Source organism: Rhinatrema bivittatum, chromosome 1 (genome assembly GCF_901001135.1).
Source record: "Rhinatrema bivittatum chromosome 1, aRhiBiv1.1, whole genome shotgun sequence".
In the NCBI taxonomy this organism is placed as follows: Eukaryota; Metazoa; Chordata; class Amphibia; order Gymnophiona; family Rhinatrematidae; genus Rhinatrema; species Rhinatrema bivittatum.
Genome location: NC_042615.1, coordinates 241,879,676 through 241,904,251, shown reverse-complemented (window position 1 = coordinate 241,904,251; position 24,576 = coordinate 241,879,676). Strand labels below are relative to the sequence as shown.

General features: G+C 44.2%; 1 protein-coding gene across 1 annotated transcript in view; it reads left to right on the top strand.

Annotated features, from left to right (window-relative positions):
* Nucleotides 1-24,576, top strand: part of LOC115094109 (putative nuclease HARBI1) — a 54,435-nt gene that overhangs the window by 21,681 nt on the left and 8,178 nt on the right. Inside the window, exon 2 of the mRNA XM_029606820.1 lies at nt 4,473-4,680. Coding sequence (XP_029462680.1) covers nt 4,473-4,680 — 208 coding nt within the window. The remainder of the gene's footprint in view (nt 1-4,472; nt 4,681-24,576) is intronic.

Sequence of the window (24,576 nt, the reverse complement as noted above, 5' to 3'; positions counted from 1 at the left end):
GAGGAAGGGAGTAAGAGGAAGGAGGATCAGGAACAGAGAGGTAGAAATTGTGACATTGGAGGAGGAAGAGACTAGGCTAGAATTTAGAGCTGACACTCTCTGTAATCTCTGAATGTGCAGTATGACTGTGCGTGTGTGTATATACATGAAACAGAAAAAAAAGTTTTTTGTAGTCTGTGGAAATACAGGTCTGTACCCCAACTCAGAGCCATTAAAACAGATACAAATACCTGGAGCCAATATACAAGTGGAGTTAAATAGGCCTCAGCTTCCCAAACCTGTCCTGGGGACCCCACAGCCAGTTAGGGTTTCAGGATATCCACAATGAATATGCATGAGATAATTTGCATATTCTAGAGACTAGGAGTTACTCCATGAAGTTAGCAAGTAGCACATTTAAAACTAATCAGAGAAAGTTCTTTGTTACTTAGTGCACAACTGGACTCTGTCATTTGTTGGATGTGGTTAGTGCAGTTAGTGTAGCTGGATTTAAAAAAGGTTTGGATAAGTTCTTGGAGGAGAAGTCCATTACCTGCTATTAATCAAGCTGACTTGGAGCATAGCCCTGCTATTACTGGCATCAGTATACATCAACCAACCTCTTCCCTTCAGTAATAATTCTCCAACATACATCAATACAAGGGAATGCTTGTGCTATGGTGTTGCTTCTGTACGGTGGCTCTATTAAAGGACAACCAATTGGTGGGTGTCCTTGTCTTTCGCCCCGTCTATTTTTCTTTATTCTTTATTATCCAGGTTTAGTGATAAATCAATTTTTCTTTATCAATTTTTTCTTAAGCTATTTTCATAAAAACCCCAGTTCCCCCGTTCGCTGAGGCGACCCATTGATTGTAAATAAATACTTATCGAGGCATCCGTCTCTATTTCTTCTCATGGGTTCGCGTCTGCTTGCCCTAGGTTGCCTCAGCGAACGGGGGAACTGGGGTTTTTATGAAAATAGCTTAAGAAAAAATTGATAAAGAAAAATTGATTTATCACTAAACCTGGATAATAAAGAATAAAGAAAAATAGACGGGGTGAAAGACAAGGACACCCACCAATTGGTTGTCCTTTAATAGAGCCACCGTACAGAAGCAACACCATAGCACAAGCATTCCCTTGTATTGATGTATTACTGGCATCAGTAGCATGGATCTATTTAGTGTTTGGGTAGTTACCAGGTAATTGTAGCCTGGATTGGCCACTGTTGGAAACAGGATGCTGGGCTTGATGGAACCTTGGTCTGACCCAGTATGGCAATTTCTTATGTTCTTAAAGCTTCCCAGATGGCAAAGTCATCCTGCATCTTCATGGATACTCTTACCCAATGGTGGTCCCCACTAATCCCTACAGTTGCTGGAGTTAACCTACACAGAAAAGTGTGACTGACCAAATGGCCAATTTGTTCTGCAGTAGTCTAGACACCATAGATGTGGAGTAAAGCTCAATGCCTAAGAAAGTGAGGTGCTTGGTTGAGTTTGTCTGTGGCCAAAGCAACACCAAATTCAGAAGCTAATACCTGGAATTGGAATAGCAGGTCATGAAAAGACCGAGATGCATCGGTCCTTACAAATAGGAAACGATCCAAGTAATGGACAATGTTCTCATCCGCACATGATGAACAGTCTCCCAATGCAGAAATGTACTAAACAATTGCAAGAAGGTACAGGATATAGAGCCACCCATAGGCATGCATTGGTCAAAATAGAATACACCCTCAAACTGAAAGCCAAGCATGGAGAGGAAATCTGGGTGAAGAGGGAGTAGCTGGAGTGGGGACTCTATATCTACCTTGGCCATTCAGGAACCAACTCTGCTCTGCCTGAGCACGTCTACAGCGCTGTCAAATGAGGCATATTGCACAGTGCACCATTCATTTGGGATGAAATCATTAACCAACAGACCTTTCGAAATTGAGAGGTTGTGAATCAGCCGGTACGTGCCAGACTCCTTTTTGTGCACTATTGCCAAGGGTGTGGTAGAAAGCCTAGTGAGAAAAGGTCCTGCAATATGCTCCAAAGCCAGCTCAAAGGTCAATTTATCTCTAATCACACTGAAAAAGCAGTGATCAAACTGGGCATTGGGAACTGAATGTGTGGCCGGCAGACTTGCGCATAGTATTTTGAAACCATCCCCGAAACAGGACAGCAAGGCAGCCACTGCCTCCTTTATGGAGAAATCAGCCAAGCTGCATACCATCAGCTCCTGAGCGAAAGGCATGGAGTCTCTTACGAAAACTGCATTGCTACTTGGTGCCACAGGAAAGGGAACCGGATGCGCCACTTTTGGGGCACTTATTGACCGGGTCACCAGATGCACAAGTTATGCGTATATATTTGTACTTGCATTCTGAGGCTGTGCAGCCACCCCAGTTGAACCGCTGGCAGGCCTCAAAATGCAAGGGTTGTCTTTCACGTCTTGTCCAGTTGAGGGCCCAGAGATCATGTGCATGAGCCACAGGTCCACATCATATGATCCCCCCCCCCCCCCCCCCCATGACATTTCCAGAGTATCCAAATATAAGAAGGGAGCAAACTGCACTCAGCAAGTAATATACAATCCAAGAAGGAGTGCAAGAAGCAATATAGGTCCAATACTTTCTTTTTCCAAAATGTATTTATTTTAGTTTTTAAATGTTCAAGGGAGCCACTCCAACTTTCAAAACATATACAAGTAATTGACTGCTTCAGGGTCCCCCGACACGGACCCCGTGTTTCGCCCGAAGGCTGCGTCGGGAGGGACAGTCTGTAATGTTAACGAAAGCTACAAGAAACAACAATACATCGGTATTAAGAAAGGACCAATTTAATGGTACAGAGTATATCTGAAGGCGCCAAAACACATACCTTAAAGACAGCTGAGGAATTCATACAGCTTAAGCGGCAAGGAGGGCGGGCGGTCAGACTAAACACAGCGTTTTAAAAAAGACAGTTTTGGCGCGGTTTTGAACCACCAGAGTATCCACCATCTTTTCCTTAAAAGCCTTATCATAATTTACCCAGATGAAGCCTTCATTGTTTATCTGAGCACTCATAATCGTATTGAGATACGATCACAATGCATACATGTGTGTGTGTGTGTGTGGGGGGGGAGTCAGCTTTTGTAGCTATTGTTACCAATCTGGCAAAAGAGCGCACCCAACTGAATATATTTTGTGGCACCTGTTTATTGCAGGTGGGTGAATCATGCCCCTTGCCCTCCTTCTTACTCTTTTTGCTGCTCCTGTGTCCTTCGAACAAAGTTAAGATATCCACGTACTGCCTGCATTTAATGCCGTGACGTAGGGACCATGGGCTACCCTTCTGTAACTGTTTAGTCTTGGGTTGGGTTGCTGCCAGCTGCCCTGATGTTGCCCCAGCTGTGGAAAATCCTGACTTGGAAGAGCTAGATGAGCTACTGCTGGCTGAGGAGTCATCCAGTTTAGATAAGCTCCTGCTGTACCTATGCATGTGCTTCATGTTTGTACTTTCCACAGCCTTTCTGCCCCCGCTGTTGACTCACCTCCCACAGGTGTTGCAGTCTGCTGTGATGCCTCACCTCCTTCCTGGGATGGGCTTGCCATAAGTACAGCTATCTGCTGCTTTAGCTGCATTGCCAAACTGTTCCAGCGTTGGCTGAGGTGCAGTAGCGCCTATGCTCCTGGATTTGGGGGTAGCATTATGGGTAGCATCCCCCAGCTTTCCCACAACATAAGGCCCTGTCCAGGACATGCCTGGAAGAGAGGGCGCTCCTATGGCTCCAGAAGCAGATGTGAGGACACCTGCTGGGGGAGGGGGGGGGGGGGGACTGTACCAGCCCTGTACCCGAGAAGGACCCCACCCCTGCCCTGGCCTATCAGGTATCCACTGATTCTTAATTGGTGAGCTGGCCAAAGAGGTGGCAGTGCCATGAACACGTGATTACTCCCTACCACTTCCTCTTTTTGAGGCCAGCCCTCTCTCTGGGAGGGCTGCAATGTCCGTACTGCTTCTGCCACCTGGAACCGTCCCTGCCCCAGCCGGAGTCCTGCCCACTGCGTCAGCCAGCCCCTGAGCCCTGTGGACTTGCCCTACCTCCTCCCCGATGTCCCCTCTCCCTGCCTCGCATGCTCACTGTGCCAACCTGCGAGCCTGCAGCAGAGAAACGCTACCGCTCCACTTCTTCAGCTTCTGCCTGGTTTGCAGCCTGATGAGCCACGGCATTTTTTCTGCTCAACACGTGGGGGGAGGGAGGGAGGGAGGGGTGCTGGGGCTGCTGAGTTGGATCAACAAGACATTTCGGTGATCCTGTCCAGGGACCTGAGGCTGCCAACAGTCAGCAAGAGTTGCCTGCTCAAGTGAAAGCCAGAGCCACATGTTGGGGTGAGGGAGGAAGGCCACTGGGGAACCGAATTTGCTACTGCTGAAAATAAACAATAATAAATGTTAACCCTGATTGTAGCAAGAGAATTCAAATTCAATTTTCTTTTTCTTTTTTTCTCATCTATGTGGCAGGCTTTGTGCCTGTTATGATCTGCAGTCCAGTGTGGCTCCCAAAAGGAAGGAGAAAGAAGTTGGACTGTCCACTGCCTGTGCTCTTTATCCTACCTCCCAAATCCTGTCCCCAGGTGTGATGCCCCCCAATAACAGCGACAATTCCCCCTGTCCCCCTTCCCCCAGGAGAGAAATGAGGAGGGGTCCTCACAATCCTGTAGGGCACCCGGTGAGTGCATTGGCTGCTGGTTCTGGCAGCCTACTAAGTCCCCCCTTTTACAGTTTTGATCATTGCGGGTTGAAGACATTACCCGCGGTGACCAGGGACATGGTGGCCAGCATGTTGGGCATGGGCTGAGCTCCTCCCTGACCCTTCCCCCTTCAGCAGCAGTAAGGTAGGGGTGGGGGAAGGGAAACAGCCATGGCATGGGTGCCTGCTTACACATGACACCCATGGCACGTGGGTTTGGCGCCAAACCTTACAGGGTAAAGTTACCCCATCAAAGGCAAGAGGTAACGACATCAAGATTGGTCCCACATTGAGGACCGAAAGCTTCGCCATTTGCCCTGGTACTGGCCAACTGGAACCTCCAAACAAGTTTGTAGTACATCATAAATCATGATTGGAAAAGCCTAAGCCACTCAAAAGGAGAGATGGTGACTGCCAGTTTACATTTAGGCATTAAATCAGTTTTGGCTTTCTTCCACCAGGAATATTCTGGCAGCAACTTGAATCTTACCTAGTAGTCCAAGGTTTTTATAATGAGTGCTTTGAATTGTTTCAAGAGAGTTCAATCTATTTTGCTTGAGTTTTTTTTTTTTTTTAATTAAAGTATTTTATTCAAGATCAAACATATTCATTAACAACTCAATTTCTGCTAACATTCACAGCTTTCTATCCATACTATATGCATACAGAAATGCATAGCTGATTCTATGAACACAAATGGAACCAACAAAATCATTCTTAGTTTTATAAACCAACTCAAAACATCTGGGCCCCAGCCATTTAAGTAATACCCTAAATACCAAAATGAGCTCAGTTTTCTCCGTTTCAAACTTCCCCCCCCCAACATCTCCCGCCCCACCCATCCTCATACCCTCCCCTCTCCCACCCTCCCGCTATTCCTATGTACAGGGAGCCAACATAAAACAGCCATGAGTTTTTGTTTTAACCCTGTGTTGCTATGTTTTATTATGTTCTTTCCCAATAGTTACTCTAAGCCAAATAATAGATAACCCGATGGAAGCTAGCCCCATAGCTGTGCTCTTTTCTTGTCTTGTCTTGAGGGGAAATGCCCATTTTCTTCCTCCCGATAAGAACTACAGCAACAACAGCACAAGAAATAACGATAACATGAGATTAAAGCACTGTAACTAACAGCAGTTGGAGAAAATAGCAATATATGGCAGAATTTTACTTTTCCTTAATTCAGTTTTTGACTAATGTACACTAATCACAATGCTCATATTTGGAGGGTAATCTTATATTTCAGACATATTAGCTTACAGCAACATTTGTTTTCAGTTAATGGCATAGTATATGTTTCAATATATAAATATTTATGTAGAGCTATAATATTGAAACCCAATAGATAAAACAAAACAGGAAAAGCAACATGAAAGATCAGGGAAGATAGAGAGAAAATATTACCTGTAGTTTCCTTTTCCGTAGTAGGTCCAGTTTTAGGATTATATGGATATTTATTCCAAGCTGTTATTGCTGCTACTAATATAGATTGGATAGCTCTCTAGAAGAGAACGAAGATCAGAGTTCCTATTGGATTTCTTTCTTTGCAAAGTCTGTCCAAGCAGGCTTCAGGATTCTCTGTTCATTAATAAGTATGTCCTTAGGCATGAATGTACTGTAGTGTAGTGACAAGAGGACTACTCCCACAAATGAGAGAGACAGTTCGGTTAGAATTTATTATTCATCACTAGGTGGCATACTATCACCAAAGTAAAGAGTTAAGTAAGTCAGAAGAAAAGAATAACCATACCCACTGGGACTTGTTCATACAGGATTTTTGCAAAACTTGAGGTTTTCATAGATGCTTTTTAATGCAGGAGGCTCCCTATCCCTTGGATACTAACAGCCAGGAGACTCCATATTTCCAGTCACTGCTAACAACCAGAGAAGGACCCAGCCAGAGCTACTCATGTACACATAAAAACATAAGAACATAAAATATGCCATACTAAGTCAGACCAAGTGTCTATCAAGCCCAGTATCCTGTCTCCAACAGTGGCAAATCCAAGTCACAAGTACCTGGCAAGTAACCAAACATTAAACAGATCCCATGCTACTAATGCCGGCAACAAGTAGTGGCTGTTCTCTGCTGATAACAGTTTATGGACTTCTCATCCAGGAACTAATCCAAACCTTTTTTAAACCCAGCTACTCTAGCTTCCTTTACCACATCCTCTGGCAATGAATTCCAGAGTTAATTGTGCATTGAGTGAAAAATAATTTTCTCCAATTTGTTTTAAATGTGATTTCTAACTTCAAGGAGTGCCCCCTAGTCTTTGTATTATCCGAACGAGTAAATAACTGTTTCACATTTACTCATTCAAGTCCTTTCATGATTTTATAAACCTCTTTCATATCCCCCCTCAGCTGACTCTTCTCCAAGTTGAACAGCCCTAATCTCTTTTGCCTCTCCTCATAGGGGAGCCATTCCATGTCCTTTATAATTTTGGTCACCATTCTCTGTATTTTCTCCATCGCAACTATATCTTTTTTGAGATGTGGTGACCAGAATTGCATACAGTATTCAAGGTGTGGTCTCACCATAGAGTGATACAGAGACATTATAACACCCTCTGTTTTATTTGCCATTCCCTTCCTAATAATGTCTATAATTCTGTTTGCTTTTTTGAGCACCATGGCACACTGAGCTGACGATTTCAATGTAGTATGAGCTATGATGCCCAGATCTTTTTCCTGGCTGATAACTCCTAAAATGGAATCTAACATAGTGTAACTATAGCATGTGATATTTTTCCCTATATGCATCACCTTGCACTTGTCCACCTTATATTTCACCTGCCATATGGACACCCAATCTTCCTGTCTTGCATGGTTCTCCTGCAATTTATCACAATCTGCTTGTGATTTAATTACTCTGAATAATTTTGTGTCATCTGCAAATTTGATCACCTCACTCGTCACACCTCTTTTCAGATCATTCCTTGCCTCTGACCCTGGGAAAGAATTTCCTGGATCATTTCATTTATACTGGAGATGAATTACACGGGCCAAAGACTCTTTTATCTCTTTATACTGGCAGCATTGTACTCCAGATAATCTGTAGGTGAAAAAATAAAGAGATATTTTTTGTATAATTGTACTGCAGCTCCATAACGAGAATGTTTCTTGATTTTTTTCACACACACCATACCCCCAGACCCCAGTAAGGCTCTCGTTCATTCATTCACACACATACACATTCACACATGGTGAGAGCCATTCTGCTGTTCCTCCTCGTGTGCTGGCGCCTTTTGAGATAGAAGGGAGACAGTGACCTGATTCCAGGAAAAATAATAGGTAACATCAGAGCAGCCTCAGCGCTACTGGGTGTACATACTGTGCAATTGCACAGGACAGCACACCCGGAGGGGTGGCGGAAGAAGCAACCCACAAGGCCACCAGTGGACCTGTGCCACTGGCGGCCGAGAAGTGGAAGAGGCCTGTGAAGCTTCCAGTAGATCACATCCCACTGTTGAACCGGAAGTAGAGGAGGCCTGTGAGGCCGCTAATGGACTCTATCCTATCAGCTGTCTGGAGGAGAAAGAGGCCTGTGAGGCTGACAGTAGACCCCATCCCATTGGTGGTCCAGAAGAAGAGGAGGCCTGCGAGGCTGCTGGTGGATTCTATCCCACCAGCGGCCAAAGAAAGAAGAAAGAGCCCGTTCTCCTACTCCTTCTTGGTGTTGGCACATGCTGTTCAAAACACGTGCAGCTAACATGTTTTCTATGCTGATCTTGCAATGCACGAGATCAGCATACAGGAAGCGCCAGGCTTGCGTGGTTTGATTAGCACAAAGGTTGGCACACGAAGAGGAGCAGCAGAATGGCTCCCACTGGTATGTGTGTGTGTGTGAGTGAATGAATGAATGAGAGCCTTACTGGGGTATGAGGGTGTGGTGTGTATGAATGAGTCTTACTTGGGTATGGGGGTATGGTGTGTGTGTGAATGAGAGCTGACCTAATGGTGTGATATGTGTGAATGACAGCCTGACTTGGGTTGGGGGGGAGGGGGGTATGTGAAAGGGAGCCTGACTGGAGGGTTGTGTGTGTGTGTGAGTGGGTGGAACCTTCCTGGGTATGAATGGGAACCTGTCTGGGATGTGTGTGAATGTATGGGAACCTTCTGGTGTGTGTGTGTGTGTGTGTGTGTGTGTGTGTATAGGAACCTGGTCTGGGGTGTGTATGTATGTGAATGGGAACCTGTCTGGGGTGGGGGTGTTTGTGTGTGTATGGGAGCCTGTCTGTGGTTGTTTGTGTGTGTGTGAATGCCTTATGTTGGAGTCACTTTTGCTGAGAATTTATATATAGAGGGTAGGCCGTATGGATTCAGAGTTTTCACCCAGACACAGACTAGTTTGAAAGTCACAGGCCAACCTCTGAGTGAACTCCTGTTTATTGTCTTAAGAACATAAGAACACAAGAAATTGCCATACTGGGTCAGACCAAGGGTCCATCAAGCCCAGCATCCTGTTTTCAACAGAGGCCAAACCAGGCCACAAGAACCTGGCAATTACCCAACACCAAGAAGATCCCATGCTACTGATGCAATTAATAGCAGTAGCTATTCCCTAAGTAAACTTGATTAATAACCGTTAATGGACTTCTCCTCCAAGAACTTATCCAAACCTTTTTTGAACCCAGCTATACTAACTGCACTAACCACATCCTCTGGCAACAAATTTCAGAGCTTTATTGTGCATTGAGTGAAAAATAATTTTCTATGATTAGTTTTAAATGTGCTACTTGCTAACTTCATGGAATGCCCACTAGTCCTTCCATTATTCGAAAGTGTAAATAACTGAGTCACATCTACTCGTTCAAGACCTCTCATGATCTTAAAGACCTCTATCATATCCCCCCTCAGCCGTCTCTTCTCCAAGCTGAACAGCCCTAACCTCTTCAGCCTTTCCTCATAGGGGAGATGTTCCACCCCCTTTATCATTTTGGTTGCCCTTCTCTGTACCTTCTCCATTGCAACTATATCTTTTTTGAGATGCGGCGACCAGAATTGTACACAGTATTCAAGGTGCGGTCTCACCATGGAGTGATATAGAGGCATTATGCATTTTCCGTTTTATTAACCATTCCCTTCCTAATAATTCCTAACATTCTGTTTGCTTTTTTGACTGCTGCAGCACACTGAGCCGACGATTTTAAAGTATTATCCACTATGATGCCTAAATCTTTTTCCTGGGTGGTAGGTTCCATATTAGGAGCTAACATTGTGTAACTACAGCAAGGGTTATTTTTCCCTATATGCAACACTTTGCACTTGTCCACATTAAATTTCATTTGCCATTTGGATGCCCAATCTTCCAGTCTTGCAAGGTCCTCCTGTAAAGTATCACAATCTGCTTGTGATTTAACTACTCTGAATAATTTTGGATCATCCGCAAATTTGATAACCTCACTCGTCGTTTTCCTTTCCAGATCATTTATATATATATATTGAAAAGCACCGGTCCAAGTACATATCCCTGAGGCACTCCACTGTTTACCCTTTTCCACTGAGAAAATTGATCATTTAATCCTAATCTCTGTTTCCTGTTTTTTAACCAGTTTGTAATCCACGAAAGGACATAGCCTCCTATCCCATGACTTTTTAGTGAAATGCTTATGAACAGGCAAGAGTTTGTTTATTTAGTTATTCCACTAGGTGTATGATGATAAAGCAATGGTTATTAACTTATACTAAAGCCTAAGAGTGAACGTGAAGGCCACACAGCTGCACCTGAAATTTGATAAGAAATCAGAGGGAGGGAACATCACTGCTTTCACAAGCATTTTTAGTGGATAAGGAGATGTCCTCGAGGGCCCATGTTCCTGGACACTCTGAAGATTCTCTACTGCCTGGAAGCTATCACTGCTACAAACAATTGTGAGTTACCATCGCTCTCTCAGAGCTTTCCCTGGAACCAGGTACTCATCCTCGAGGGGCCTAATCCTTTCCAGCTCCTGAGCTTACTTGAGACCTTACATGAGTTTTGTCATCTAGTTCTGTTCATGAACTCTGCCTACTCTGCCTACTCACTTTCTACAGTTTCTCAACAGCTCAGCCATCCTGGGATCGTTGTTCCAGTATCTGAGGGACTCCAACCCCGCCGGGCATATCAGCTCACTACTGCCACCTCTGGTGGTTTCTAATAACCTGTTTAATAAAAGAACTAATGTGTGCCTGCTCCATACTCTAGCCTAGTCGGTGGTCCCTCTCGGGGTATCCTCCCGAGGGCATAGTCATCTGCCATCGGCCCAGGGATCCACCCACAACTATATAAGATTCATTACAGATTGCTACTCCTTAGCAAGATGATATTTGAGACACTACAAGATTGCTGACTCCTCCCTTTCCAGGAGCCCGCTATACAGAGCTTTCTCTATAGGTTGCTCCTCCTATCTGACTGCTCCTTCCATCAAGCATCAGGTTTCCAACAGATTGCTAACTCTGCAGTCTAACCCAGAAGAGATTGCTAACTCCCTAGCAAAACCTCAACAAGAGGAAAGCTGGCTCCTGGATGTAATAGCACAGGCTGATCCTTTGGAAACATGTAACCTTTTTCTACCAATACTTCTTCTATATGATCTGATTTTATTTGTTCTATCCTTCTATTGCTCAAATAAACTTACTTGCCTAAGTACCTGGAACCGTGATGTACTGAATCAAAGTTTGTGTGTGGCTCTTTGTGTAGGGAATAAGCTCCTAGGTTCAAGCCCCCAGGTAAAATCTCAGTAATTGTGTGTGTTTATATTGGGTAAGCCCCTGAGAGGTAATCCTGTGTGTTCTGGCCGGGTTCTGCGGCTGAATAGTGGACCCTTGGGCCAACCCACCCCGAGGGGCAGAGTAGGTCGGGAGGCGGAGCCAAGACTCAGAGGGCAAGGATGTTTAGTAGCGATAGAGTCTGATACAGGATCTTCACCCGGGTACGCAGGACCCCCCAGGAGGAGCCCGTAGGGTTCCAGCACCTTGGGACTTGGGCCCCGGAGAGAGAGTCCAGCAACAGAGAACCAGGAAGTCCACAGATGACAGGGGCTGGCACAAGCTCTTCACCCGGGCACCCAGGACCCCCCAGGAGGAGCCCGTAGGGTTCTGGCACCTTGGGACTTAGACCCCAGAGAGAGAGAGAGAGAGAGTCCAGGAACAGAGAAGCAGGTACAACCAGTGGTAACAGGGCTAGCACAAGTTCTTCACCGGACACCTAGCAACCCCCCAGGAGGGGCCTATAGGGTTCTGGCATCTTGGGACTTGGGTGCTAGTGAGAGAGGCAGCAACAAGAAACTAGACAGTTCAGAGAGAATAGAGTTCAAGACAAGAGTTTCACCCGGGTACCGGGAACCCCCCAGGAGGGGCCCGTAGGGTTCCAGCACCTTGGGACTTAGGAGACAGCAGAGACACCTCTATCTCACAGGCGTAGTTGCAAGGGGCGCCTGACGTGGGGTCCGGAGTTGTGGCGAAGCAAGGCTGCTGGCAGGCGCTAGAGCAGGCCATGCTGAGGACAAGGCTGGTAGCAGGCAGCGAGCAAGGCGTAGTCAGGACGGACTGAAGTCAAGGCAGGCAGCAGGCAAGGCGTAGTCAGGACGAACCAAAGTCAAGGCAGGCAGCAGGCAAGGCGTAGTCAGGACGAACCGAAGTCAAAGCAGGCAGCAGGCAAGGCGTAGTCAGGACGAACCGAAGTCAAGGCAGGCAGGAAACACAGCAAGAAACGCAACTCAGAGCTACAGGACTGTAGTGAATCTCGTTGCAAGGTGAAGAGGAGTATGAGTGCCGGTTATATCTGGGTGGCGGGTGACGTCATCACTGCGGGCGGAGCCCGGCTTTCGGGTTCTGGGCGCCCAAAGAGTCCATACTCGCGCGCGTGCGAGGCCACTGCAAGCGGGGCAAGGAAATGGCGGAGGCCACATGGGCCTATGCGCGTCCCTGGGAGCCGGAGGGTGGTGAGCGCGGCGTTCCCTGGCCCGAAGGTAAGCGCCGGTCAACGAGGAGAGAGGGGAAGCGGAGCAGACCGCAACACTGTGTGCACACAGGTGATTATGCCCCTCAGGAAGCACCCAGTGTAGACCTCAGTGAGATAGTCCCCCAGGTCAGAACCACTGGGCGGAATGCCAGTGTGCATGGTTTGAACCTGGAACACCTCACTAATCCATGCTTTACTCAGTTTGATTGGAAATAAAAAGTTTTCAGATATGGAGAATGGTGAATTTTCCATCCTTATTAGTTTTACTTATTGGATGTCTGTGTCTGCCATTTTGAAATAATTTATTGTTGTTTGGAAAATTTTTAAAATTTTGTATGAACTCTTAATTATTGGATGTTATTCTATTTTTTAGATCATTGGAAATATTCTTTTTATAAGTATGGCTTTAGTAATTTGATTGATTTTAAATTCCTTGATTTTATTGTTTGATGAATGATTTATGAAGACTGATGATGTTTCTGTTTCTCCATTGCTGCATTGCATACAGAGTCTGGCTTGTTGCAGTTTGTAGTTTCTGGTTCAGTTTCTGTTTATAGTTTATAGTCTCTTTATTCTGAATTTGGTGAGGGTGTGAGTCTGTGTTCTGCATATTTAATTGAGGTGGGGCATTCTGTGTTTAAAAAAAATGAGGAGGGGGCAGCACAGTAATTGTTTGCACAGGACAGCAAAAATGCTAGCACCAGCCCTACTTCAGAGATGAGGAGAGAATAGAAAATCACTCTTGTTATGGAAAGGACCAGTACAAGAAAAAGTGTGTTGCAAAAGAAAAAAAAAAAAAAGAAATGATCTTGTTATATAGCTGCAGGAAAATTATACATATTAGCATATGAAAGGGTTTCACTTCTGTTTTTCATTAATGCTCTTTCTTAAAAAGAGGAAGGGATCCCCACTACCGCCAACATCCCGGGTTTACATAAGTGAGTGGCAGGTTTTTCTCGCAACTCTTTTTTGCTGTCCAAGGTCCTGAACCATTAATGGATTTCCTTTATTTATTTCCTTTTTTAAAATTCTGCATGTAAACCTCCTCTGGTGTCTTTCCATATGAGCTTTGCTGAAAACCTTTGCAATTCACCATCTTTCAATTGCAAATCTAGATGATTTTGCTATTATCCCCTTTTCATTTTCCATTCTAACCAATCATGTAGGAATCAGAAGCAGATATAGTATATTGCCTAATGTAACGTGCGATCATTAGTGAAATAAAATCTTGGGAAGATAATAAAATAATCCAAGTAAAAGCAAGCAGCTTATCTCTCAAGTTGTCATCTGTTAATAAATAGGCAAAAAGGACATTATTAAAATGGTACATTTTCAAACATTTTATGACCTGAATAAATATCTTGCATTTATGTTGGAAATGCAACCTTCCAAAAACAAACACAAAACTCACAGAGGAACTTAAATGATGTAGAGTTTGGAACACATCCTGAGGGGTACTAAATAGTTTATGAGGCTCAGTTCATCACAAAAATGTTGTAGACTCTGAATTATGATTCTCATAATTCATAGGGGATAACCACAAGTTATGGAAGATAGCTACTGATTCCCAATAAACAGGGCTGTGCAGTAATAAGAAACAAGGAGGATTGTAGTGAGGAGGGTTTTGGATCTGGCACAGATCCATTCCACTACCCATGTAAGGCAAGAAAGGGGAGTTGAGTTTAATATGACCCCAGTTCTGTGAATAACAGAAAAACACGGTTATGACCAGGGCTGTGCTGGAGGAAAAAAATTTTGTACCAGGAAGAGAAGATTCAGGATAGCTAGGCTGGCAGCATATGAATGACAGAGGGACAAGAGATGGTGCAGAGAAGAGAAAACGTAAGGAAGAAAGACATAAAGGAGAAGAAGGAAGAGACAGTGATGGGAAAAGGTATAGCTATGGGGACAGACACAAAGAAAGGAGGGACAGGAGTAGAGAGGTAGAAATCGTGACAGAGGAGGAGGAGACTAAGCTGGAATTTAGAGCTGTCACTCTGTAATCTCAGAGTGTGCAGTATGAGTGAGTGTGCGTGTATGGATGTGAAACATAAACATGTTTTTGTAGTCTGGGGAAGTATAAGTTGTACATATGTGCTATGTGAGCTTTTGTTCACAAATATTTTGTTTTACATAATAAATAGTGCCCTGGCTAAATTATTGCTTAATAGTCCAAAAAGGAAGCTCTTACCCAAAATATATGAATTTAAAGAAAACAGTTTTCAAAATATCTCAGCTAAGAAAAGGAATGGTAATTTAAGAGACCCTTATATATATTTTTGGGTATCACATAGTGCCTGATTTACTAATTTTTACAATTCTGTGTCCATAGGGAAAGAGTAGTATATCAGGCCCTCGGTTTGAGACTGAAAATATTTTGAAATGCTTTGTTAAATTTTGCAAGATGAAGATACAATGGCAGCAGAGAGGCTGTGGTGAGTAAGATGCCACCAGAGTGAGCTGCTCAGAGCTGGGCAACTGTGAAGAGAGTTAAGTTGTTTTGAATTTTCGTTTCTATATTTTATCATTATCTAGACTATTAGCAATTTTTAGTGTTAGTCTTGCTAAACAATTCAAAACTAAATTGGAAGAAAATATAAAGTTTTCTGTCTTTGATTTAAAAACAAACAAATAAAAAAAACTAAATAAAAAAAACCCTAGCATTATCAGCAAGGTTAGCATTCCCTAGAACTGAATTTAAGAACTAGGGTTAAGGAAAAGCTGGGTTGAATTTAAAACTAGGGTAAAAATAATGTTAAAATTAATGAGATGTTGGCAGAGAGAGCTGTTCAGAGTTGGGCTTCTTTGTTAGGCTACATGGGAGGGTGCTCAGTGGTCACCACGCTAGACTATAAACCCTAAAAAGTAGAACACCCTTGTAAGGCTAGATCTTTATACAAAATACCTGGAGGTGGCTATTTAGCACATTTGTCTGGCTTAGGGGGTCATTTTCCAAGCGGATCGCATGCAATAAGGGACGTTACGCACGCGAAAAGTCCCTTATCATGTGCGATAGCAAGATCGCGGCAGAGTCGGGGCGGCGTCAGCCCTGGAAGAGGAGGAGTCGGGGCGGCACTGGGGTTGACGCTGCGAAGACTTCGCCGACAGCGAAAGGTACGCTGCATTTTCGCTGCCAGTTTTGTGCCGAATAACTACACCTTTTATGCTGTAGTTATTTGGCGCGACCCCGGCAGCGATCGCACCCCGGAGGTGCGATCGCTGCCGGCTATTGCAGGACCGTCCCCCTGTTTCTCCCCCCCCCCCCCCCCCCCCCCCGTTACTGCGGGATTCAAAGAGCCCGGCGGTATTAGTAAATCCAGCCCTAAGTTTGATGTGTACCCGGACAAACGCCAGGATTTGAAAATTCTGAACGGTCTGGGGATCAGATCTAGACCATGTAGTCAAAGTCCGGTTCCTGGACTTTACCCCTTTTACGAGATAGGGGCAAGGTCAGGCTGACGCCATTTTGAAAAATGGTGTCCATGGGCCTGGAGCTAGGGGACACTTTGGGCCCCCACTGAACCTCAATGACTTTTCCTTTAGGTACATGGGGGGTATTCAGGGGGCGAGGGTGGGGGTCTGGCTCCCCCTCCAGACCAATAGGCTACCTTATTTGGGTTGGGGGGTAGGGAACCACTAGACCCAAGGGATTTTAATTTATTTGGATGGATCAAGGGAGGTGGGATTGGAAGGCCCTGGGAGCATTTTTGTGATTTAAGGGGAGGGGGATAGGGAAAGGAGTGGCCCTCACTGTGAGGTTGACTTCATTCTTTTTTTTTTTTAACTTCAGGGAGCCAGTGCCGCCTCAGAAGGTAATGGGGTGGGCAGAGGGTCACCATTGACGCTGGGGTCATTTGGGTCCTTTTGGGAGGTATTGCTTTGCGTTTTGGGCCCTTTTAATTTTCCCTTGGAACCATCAGGGACTTGCTTAAGCATCCCGATGCTCCTGCAGGAAAATACTTACAGCTCCCTCAAATGCGCTCGGATAACAGGGCTGACTTTTTCTAAGTCAGTCACATTATTTTTATTAACATAGGATTGCCTCTGCATAAATGGATTTGCATGCATTAGGCAATTTTATGCATGTGAATGCATGCAAAGCAACTTATTTCCAAAGGAGGAAGAAATCTTGTGTTCTATTGTATGATATTGTATGCATTGGCATGATATGGTGATGTCACGAGTTAAATAGCATACAACATGTTAAATGCTGTTTAATTATACGATATTGTCTTATCACAGCTTAGCAAATCCAGCTCTAAGTTAGCTGGATAATGCTGATTTTCAGTGTTATCCAGCTAACATAGTGTGTGATGAGGCAGTGGACAGAGCCAGAGAAATGCTAGGAAGCATATGGAGACTAAGTAGTTGTTGGTGAAACCTTTTCTAGAGTGTTGTGCCTAATTCTGGAGGTCATTCCTCCTGAGAGGATATAGACAGGGTAGCAACAGTCTAGAGAAAGGCTACTAAAATGGAGCAAGATTTGCACCAAAAGCTGTACAAGATGAGACTTAAGGACTTCAACTTGTATAATCTAGAAAAGGCACAAGAGAGACAGCAATATGATGAAACATTCAAATATCACAAATGTATAAATATTATGCAGGAAGTAAACAGTTTTTAATGGAAAGGCAGTTCTAGAAGAATCCATAGAGATACTCGGTGTGTGTGTGTGTGTGTGTGTGTGTGTGTGTGTGTGTGTGTGCAAGTGTGTGCGTGCAAGTGTGTACTCTAGAAAAGGCACAAGAGAGACAGCAATATGATGAAACATTCAAATATCTCAAATTTATAAATATTATGCAGGAAGTAAACAGTTTTTAATGGAAAGGCAGTTCTAGAAGAATCCATAGAGATACTTGGTGTGTGTGTGTGTGTGTGTGCGTGTGTATGTGTGTGTGTGTGCGTGTGTGCGAGTGTGCGTGTGTGCGCGTGTGTGTGTGTGTGCAAGTGTGTGCATGCAAGTGTGTACTCTAGAAAAGGCACAAGAGAGACAGCAATATGATGAAACATTCAAATATCTCAAATTTATAAATATTATGCAGGAAGTAAACAGTTTTTAATGGAAAGGCAGTTCTAGAAGAATCCATAGAGATACTCGGTGTGTGTGTGTGTGTGTGTGTCTGTGTCTGTGTGTATGTGTGTGTGTGTGTGTGTGTGTGTGTGCGAGTGTGCGCGCGTGTGCGTGTGTGTGTGTGTGTGTGTGTGTGTGCGTGCGTGCGCTCTGGACTGAAGAGTAACATTAGAAAATATTTCTTCACAAAAAGACCAGTGGATGTGGTCTCATAGCAGACGTGGTGGAGACAAAATCAGTAACTATAACAGCACGGGGTAAACAGAAAAGATTCTTAATTGTGGAAGGAAAGCTGGAGATCAAATGGGGGTCTATGGCATTGTAACAGGAAGTAAATTGGGCAGAGTAGATGGGCCTTCCAGTCCTTGTCTGTAGTCATATTCTATGTTTTCTATAAGATACAGAAGGCAAGAGCTGCTGCTCAGAGACCTGTCTAACTGGCACTGGCAGAAAAGCATCACATTCCCTTTTGTGCCTTACAGCTGTATTCAAGATAGCAGTTTGAATCCCCAGCGTGCCACCAGTTCTACAAGGCTATTTTGTGTTTTGAACAAAACTATTTTTTACGTTTATGAGACATTTCATCAAGTCGGGTCATGCCAGTGATTATAGTAACATTTCTGCATGAGTAGGATAATGGTATTCATCAGAGTTTGAACATGACATTTCTTTCACATGTGAAGCTTCCTGCCAGCGGGGAGAACAAGCACTCAGTACATGAGAATGAGCACAAGTAGGGATGCGGACAACCTGTAATATCGATTCTGAGGAACTGCAGTGTGCCAGATATACAGCACTTTCTTTCTTTATTTTTGAAATCAAAGGGGTCTGTTCCCTAACTATCTGTAATGGATTTATTGCTGCATTTGGTAAGATATTATCACAAGGAAATATCAATCATTAAATCCTTTTTTTTTTTTTTTTACCACAGTCGTACATATTTTTTCAGCACAAGAAGTGCAATACAGAAACAACAAAACAAAGGAGTTTTTATCACAGATATCAGTATATTAATGGGGTGGCATATCGAACAGAAGGCATGTAGCATGCTAATGTGGAGCAATTGTGGAATTTGATATTCAAGAGCTATTCATTAATGGGAGCGGTTTTCAAACTGTCTGCTTTGGGACAATGAGCACTTTTTCCACATAGGCTTTGCATCAGTTCTCAAACTGACAGTAAGCACACACTTTTGCTGTGAAAAATTGCTGTGGGTACAAATTATGCATAGACACTCGCATCTGTTTTTCTGCAGGTAGAATTCTCCCTGCAAAGTATGCATGAAGGGTTAAAAATGCCATGAACACAAATAGTTTTTCCCAACCACCGCTTATCCAGGAATTAAGGATGTGCAGGAGAAAAAAAAATGTTTCATTGTGTTTCAAAATTGGTTTCATGGGGACCCCAATTTTTTTTTTTTTTTTGCCATTAAATTCAGTAGGGGAAGCATTGCAGCCTATATTGGGCTCCAGAATTGGGGATTCCCGATCAATTGTCTTAGAACTTGTGGGGAGAAATCATCAGAAGGGGAAAAGACTGTGGGAAGTGGCACCAAAAGCAGCATGAATAGCCTAAGGCTCTGAAAAGGGGCAAAGGGGTACCATCATTGGCAGGAGTTCTCCAAGGCCCCTTGAGAGGAGCAAAGAAACAGCAAAAGTGAGACGAGCACCTCAAGGCTCTAAACTTTATTTATTTATTTTTTTTAGAAATCTGTATCTACCACCACTCCAGAGATTATGGCAGTTTACAAACAAGAACCCAAAGATTGTTGTCCTCTAGAACTCTGATTTGTGATATCAGAGAGGCTCAAAAACCTAAGCACTTGTAGCGAATCAATTCCTTTATTCTAGTTGTCCAAGACAGAGCTACGTGATTTATCACAGAATCATTCAATCAACATGTCAAAATCAGCCCAGTAGATCCCCCAACCTGGTCCATGTTTCGCGATGGCTGCATCGGGAGGGACAATATCATGACACATACTAATGATTCTAGAGCAGGCACAAGTCAAAAATAGCACTTGGACAATCAAGCACTTGGGCAGACAAATTTTTAATTACTAGATTTCTATTTGTCAGTTTTTTAAAAATATTTATAATTTTTATTAATATGGTTTTATTACTATGATTTATATTTCTTTATTTTATTATTTGATGTTTTATGAGGAATGGTGATGCTTATATTTTTCCATAGTTGCACTGTTGCATTGTTGCGGTTTTCAGTTCAATTTTTGTCTGCATGCTTCTGTCAGGGTCTGGTTTAAATATCAAACAACAGTCACACATTCCAGTAAAGTTTAATGAAAAACAGCACAAGCTCTAAATATAACATGGGTTTCCTGCCTTACAGGTTGCAGAAAACACGAAGGTAGTTCAGCAATGTGGATTCTTTTACTGGACAGGCAAAGGGGACTATCCAGAACAGTCCTGTGTGTTCAGCATTACCCAGCTCAGGCAACGACATTGTTCCAGCTGGGAATTCCCTGCTGGCTAGCACTTGAAAGCAGCTGCGCAGACAGGGTGGATCTACTTGCTAGTCAATGACTACCTCTGTTCAGCATAGCTCTACCCACCATACCTGAAAACTAACATTGCTAGCTACTTTCTCCATTCCCTCAAATTGGATAGCTTTTTGCCAGAGCTCCAGCCCATACTTCCAGGGCCAAAGATTCAAGCCCCCCTCCCCCATGGACCTTATAGTTTCTATTTACACTTAAATGGTCTCTTTATTCAGTATTTGATGAGAGTCTGTCTATGTTCTGCACGTGTGAACAAGGTGAGGTGTTATGCTAGCATGTAATTTCTGTGTAAGGATCTAGAACAGCCTGGCTTGTTCTGTTTTCCTAATAGGTGGTGTATTGGTTTTCTAGGGCCTGGTGTAATATATGCAGTATTGCCTTTTCATAGGTAGGTTGTTACTGTTTTGAGTACTCACAATCAGTGCTGTTTTGGTATGGGAGAGATATTATATTGTAATTGTAATTCAGTTTGCTCATGGCTTTCTGTGGGCCAAGCCTAGGCCTAATGACATATAGGTTCCAAGGGCCTTTTCTAAAATTCGTTTTGCAGCATTTTGTGGTTAGCACACAGCAATACATGTAACTTTAATATATATGTTGTTGTGATTATTTTTACTTTACAATGTCCTTTTTCCTGTAAAATCTGGAACTATAAATGCAAATTTTTCAATTGTAGGGTATGACCAGGAGGGAGTTGATACCTAATGGTTGGACTGGGGGCCCATGATTGCAAAGTTCTGAAGAGAGCCTGGTGCTTGGCCCCCAGCCCAAGACTGCCACTGCAACGCCTGGAGTAAATATAAGTTGGGAGGGGATATAAAATAAGGGGGAAAATGATCCCTGGCAGATCTGAACGAAGGCTCAAGGTGTCAGGATCTCTGCACTGGGTCTGAATGAGCTAGAAGCCCAAAGGAGCAGGAGGAAACTGCAGAGACAAGACAAAAATCAAAGCCCCCTACGTTTAACAGACTCACAGCTCGTGGTGGTGTATGCAGTGTTCATGGTCAAGGTGTACCTTTTCACTTGTCCCCAGGTGCCAAATGATCTACTTTGACTCTGGCTAGACCCATTTCTGTGGCTGGTCTGCCTTTCTAGGAATTGCTCAGATAACAATGTAGTATGTTAAGTCCTGAACAGGCTTCTGCTCTAACAGTTTTAAATGCACAGCTGAATGGTTTCCTGCCAACTGTGTTGGTAAATTGGAGTTTTAATCCTCCTTCCCACAGCAGTTTCAACAGCTTTAAACTCACAGTTTCAAATGTCTGATTGCTATTTCTTCTCTGAGAAAACACACTTCGACTAACTCAACTCTGCCCCAGAACATCCCCAACACGGCCCTTTCTTATTTGACTAAATCTTAAGAACATGCCATACTGGGTCAGACTGAAGGTCCAACAAGCCCAGTACCCAAATATTAAATAAATCCCATTCTACTAATGCTAGTAATAAGCAATGGCTTTTCCCAAACGGGCGGATTTTAAAAGCCCTGCTTGCATAAATCCGCCCGGATTTACGTGAACAGGGCCTTGCGCGCCGGCGCGCCTATTTTGCATAGGCTGCCGGCGCACGCAGAGCCCTGGGACGCGCATAGGTCCCGGGGTTTTTCAAAGGGGGCGTGTCGGGGGCGGGACCGGATGACGCGGCGTTTTGGGGGCAGGGCACAGTGTTTCGGGGGCGGGACCGGGGGTGTGACGCCGGCCCGGGGCGTGGTCCAGGTCTCCGGACCAGCCCCCGGGTTGGAAGACGGCGCGCCAGCAGTCCGCTGGCACGCGTAGATTTACGTCTGCTTCTCGCAGGTGTAAATATAGGGAAAAAGGTAAGGGGGGGGGTTTAGATAGGGCCGGGGGGGTGGGTTAGGTAGGGGAAGGGAGGGGAAGGTGAGGAGAGGGCGAAAGAAAGTTCCCTCCGAGGCCGCTCCGATTTCGGAGCGGCCTCGGAGGGAACGGAGGCAGGCTGTGCGGCTCGGCGCGCGCAGGCTGCCCAAAATCGGCAGCCTTGCGCGCGCCAATTCAAGATTTTAGAGGATACGCTCGGCTATGCGCGTATCTTATAAAATCCTGCGTACTTTTGTTTGCGCCTGCTGCGCAAACAAAAGTACGCGATCGCGCTTTTTTAAAAAATCTACCCCTAAGTCAACTTGATCAATAGCAGTTTATAGACTTCTCCTCCAGGAACTTGTCTAAATCCTTTTTAAATCTAGCTATGCTAACTGCCTTTAAAACATTCTCTGGCAATGAATTTCAGAGCTTAATTGTGGCATTGTGTGAAATAGAATTTTCTCCAATTTGTTTTAAATGTGCTACTTCTTAACTTCATGGAGTGCTCCCTAGTTACATTATCTGAAAAAGTAAATAATCAATTCTAGAGATGTGAATCGGAACCGGAATCGGTTCGGATTCCGGTTCTGATTCACATGTGGTTTTTATTTCATCGGGCCCGATCGCGGTTTTGTTTATCGACTGCGCCCGAGCCGATAAACAAAAAACCCACCCCGACGCTTTAAAACAAATCCCTTTGCTTCCCCCATCCTCCCAACCCCCCCAAAAACATTTTACAGGTACCTGGTGGTCCAGTGGGAGTCCCGGGAGCGATCTCCCGCTCCCGGGCCGTCGGCTGCCACTAATCAAAATGGCGCCGATGGCCCTTTGCCCTTACCATGTGACAGGGTATCCGTGCCATTGGCCGGCCCCTGTCACATGGAGGGAGCACTGGCACCATTTTTAAAGATGGCGCCGGCCATCCAGTGCTCCCTCCATGTGACAGGGGCCGGCCAATGGCACGGATACCCTGTCACATGGTAAGGGCAAAGGGCCATCGGCGCCATTTTGATTACTGGCAGTCGACAGCCCGGGAGCAGGAGATAGCTCCCGGGACCCCCACTGGACCACCAGGTACCTGTAAAATGTTTTTGGGGGGATCGGGAGGGTGGGGGAAGTAAAGGGATTAGTTTTAAAGGTTCGGGGTGGGTTTAGGGGTTATTTTTGTTTGCTGTTTTTCTCGCCCTCCCCAAAATGATAAGAGAACCCCCACAATCAATATCGTGGGGTTTTCCTATTGTTTTGGGGGAGCCCCCAATTTCTGAAGATTTTGAAAATATCGACGATATTTTCAATCGTCCGAAGCCTGATTCACATCCCTAACCAATTCACATTTACCCATTCTAGTCCTCTCATGATTTTATAGACCTCTATCATATCTGCCCCTCAACTATCTCTTCTCCAAGCTCTTTAGCCTTTCCTCATAGGGAAGCCCCTTCATCCCCTTTATCATTTTGGTTGCCCTTCTCTGTACTTTTCTAGTGCAACTATATCTTTTTTGAGGTGCGGTGATCAGAATTACACACAGTATTCAAGGTGCAGTCTCACCATGGAGCGATATAGAGGCATCATGGCATTCTCTGTTTTATTCACCACTCCTTTCTAATAATTCCTAACATTCTGTTTGCCTTTTTTGACAATTGTAGCATAGCGAGCCAACAATTTCAATATATTGTCCACGATGATGCCTAGAGCTTTTTCCTGAGTGGTAATGCCTAATATGGAACCTAACATCATAAATTTACAGCAAGGGTTATTTTTCCCCAATGTGCATCATTTTGCACTTGTCCACATTAAATTTCATCTTCTATTTGTATGCCCAATCTTCCAGTCTCAGATTGTCCTCCTGCAATTTATCACAATCTGCTTGTGATTTAACAATTCTGAATTATTTTGTATCATTTGTAAATTTGATCACCTCACTCATCGCTTCCCTTTCCAAATCATTTATAAATATGTTAAAAAGCAATGGTCCAAGTTCAAATCCCTGAGGCACTCTACTGTTTACCCCTTCTTCATTGAGAAAATAGGACCATTTAATCCCACTTTATATTTCCTATCTTTTAACCAGTTTGCAATCCACAAAAGTACATTGCTTCCTATCCCATGACTTTTTAATTTTCTTAGGAGTCTCCCCTGGGGAACTTTGTCAAACACCTTCTGAAAATTGAAATACAGTACATCTACCGGCTCAACATTATCCACATATTTATTAACCCCTTCAAAAAAAGTAGCAGATTTGTAAGGCAAAACTTCCCATGGGTAAATCCATGCAGTCTATGCCCTATTAAACCATGTCTATCTATATGTTCTGTGATTTTGTTCTTTAGAATAGTTTCCATGATTTTCTTGGCACTGAACTCAGACTCTCCAGACTATTGTTTCGAGGATCATCCCTGGAGCTCTTTTCTAAATATTGGGTTACATTGGCCACCCTCCAATCTTCAGGTACAATGGATGGGGCAGATTTTAAAAGGCCTGCACGCGTAAATCCTTCTGGATTTATGCGCGCAGGGCCCTC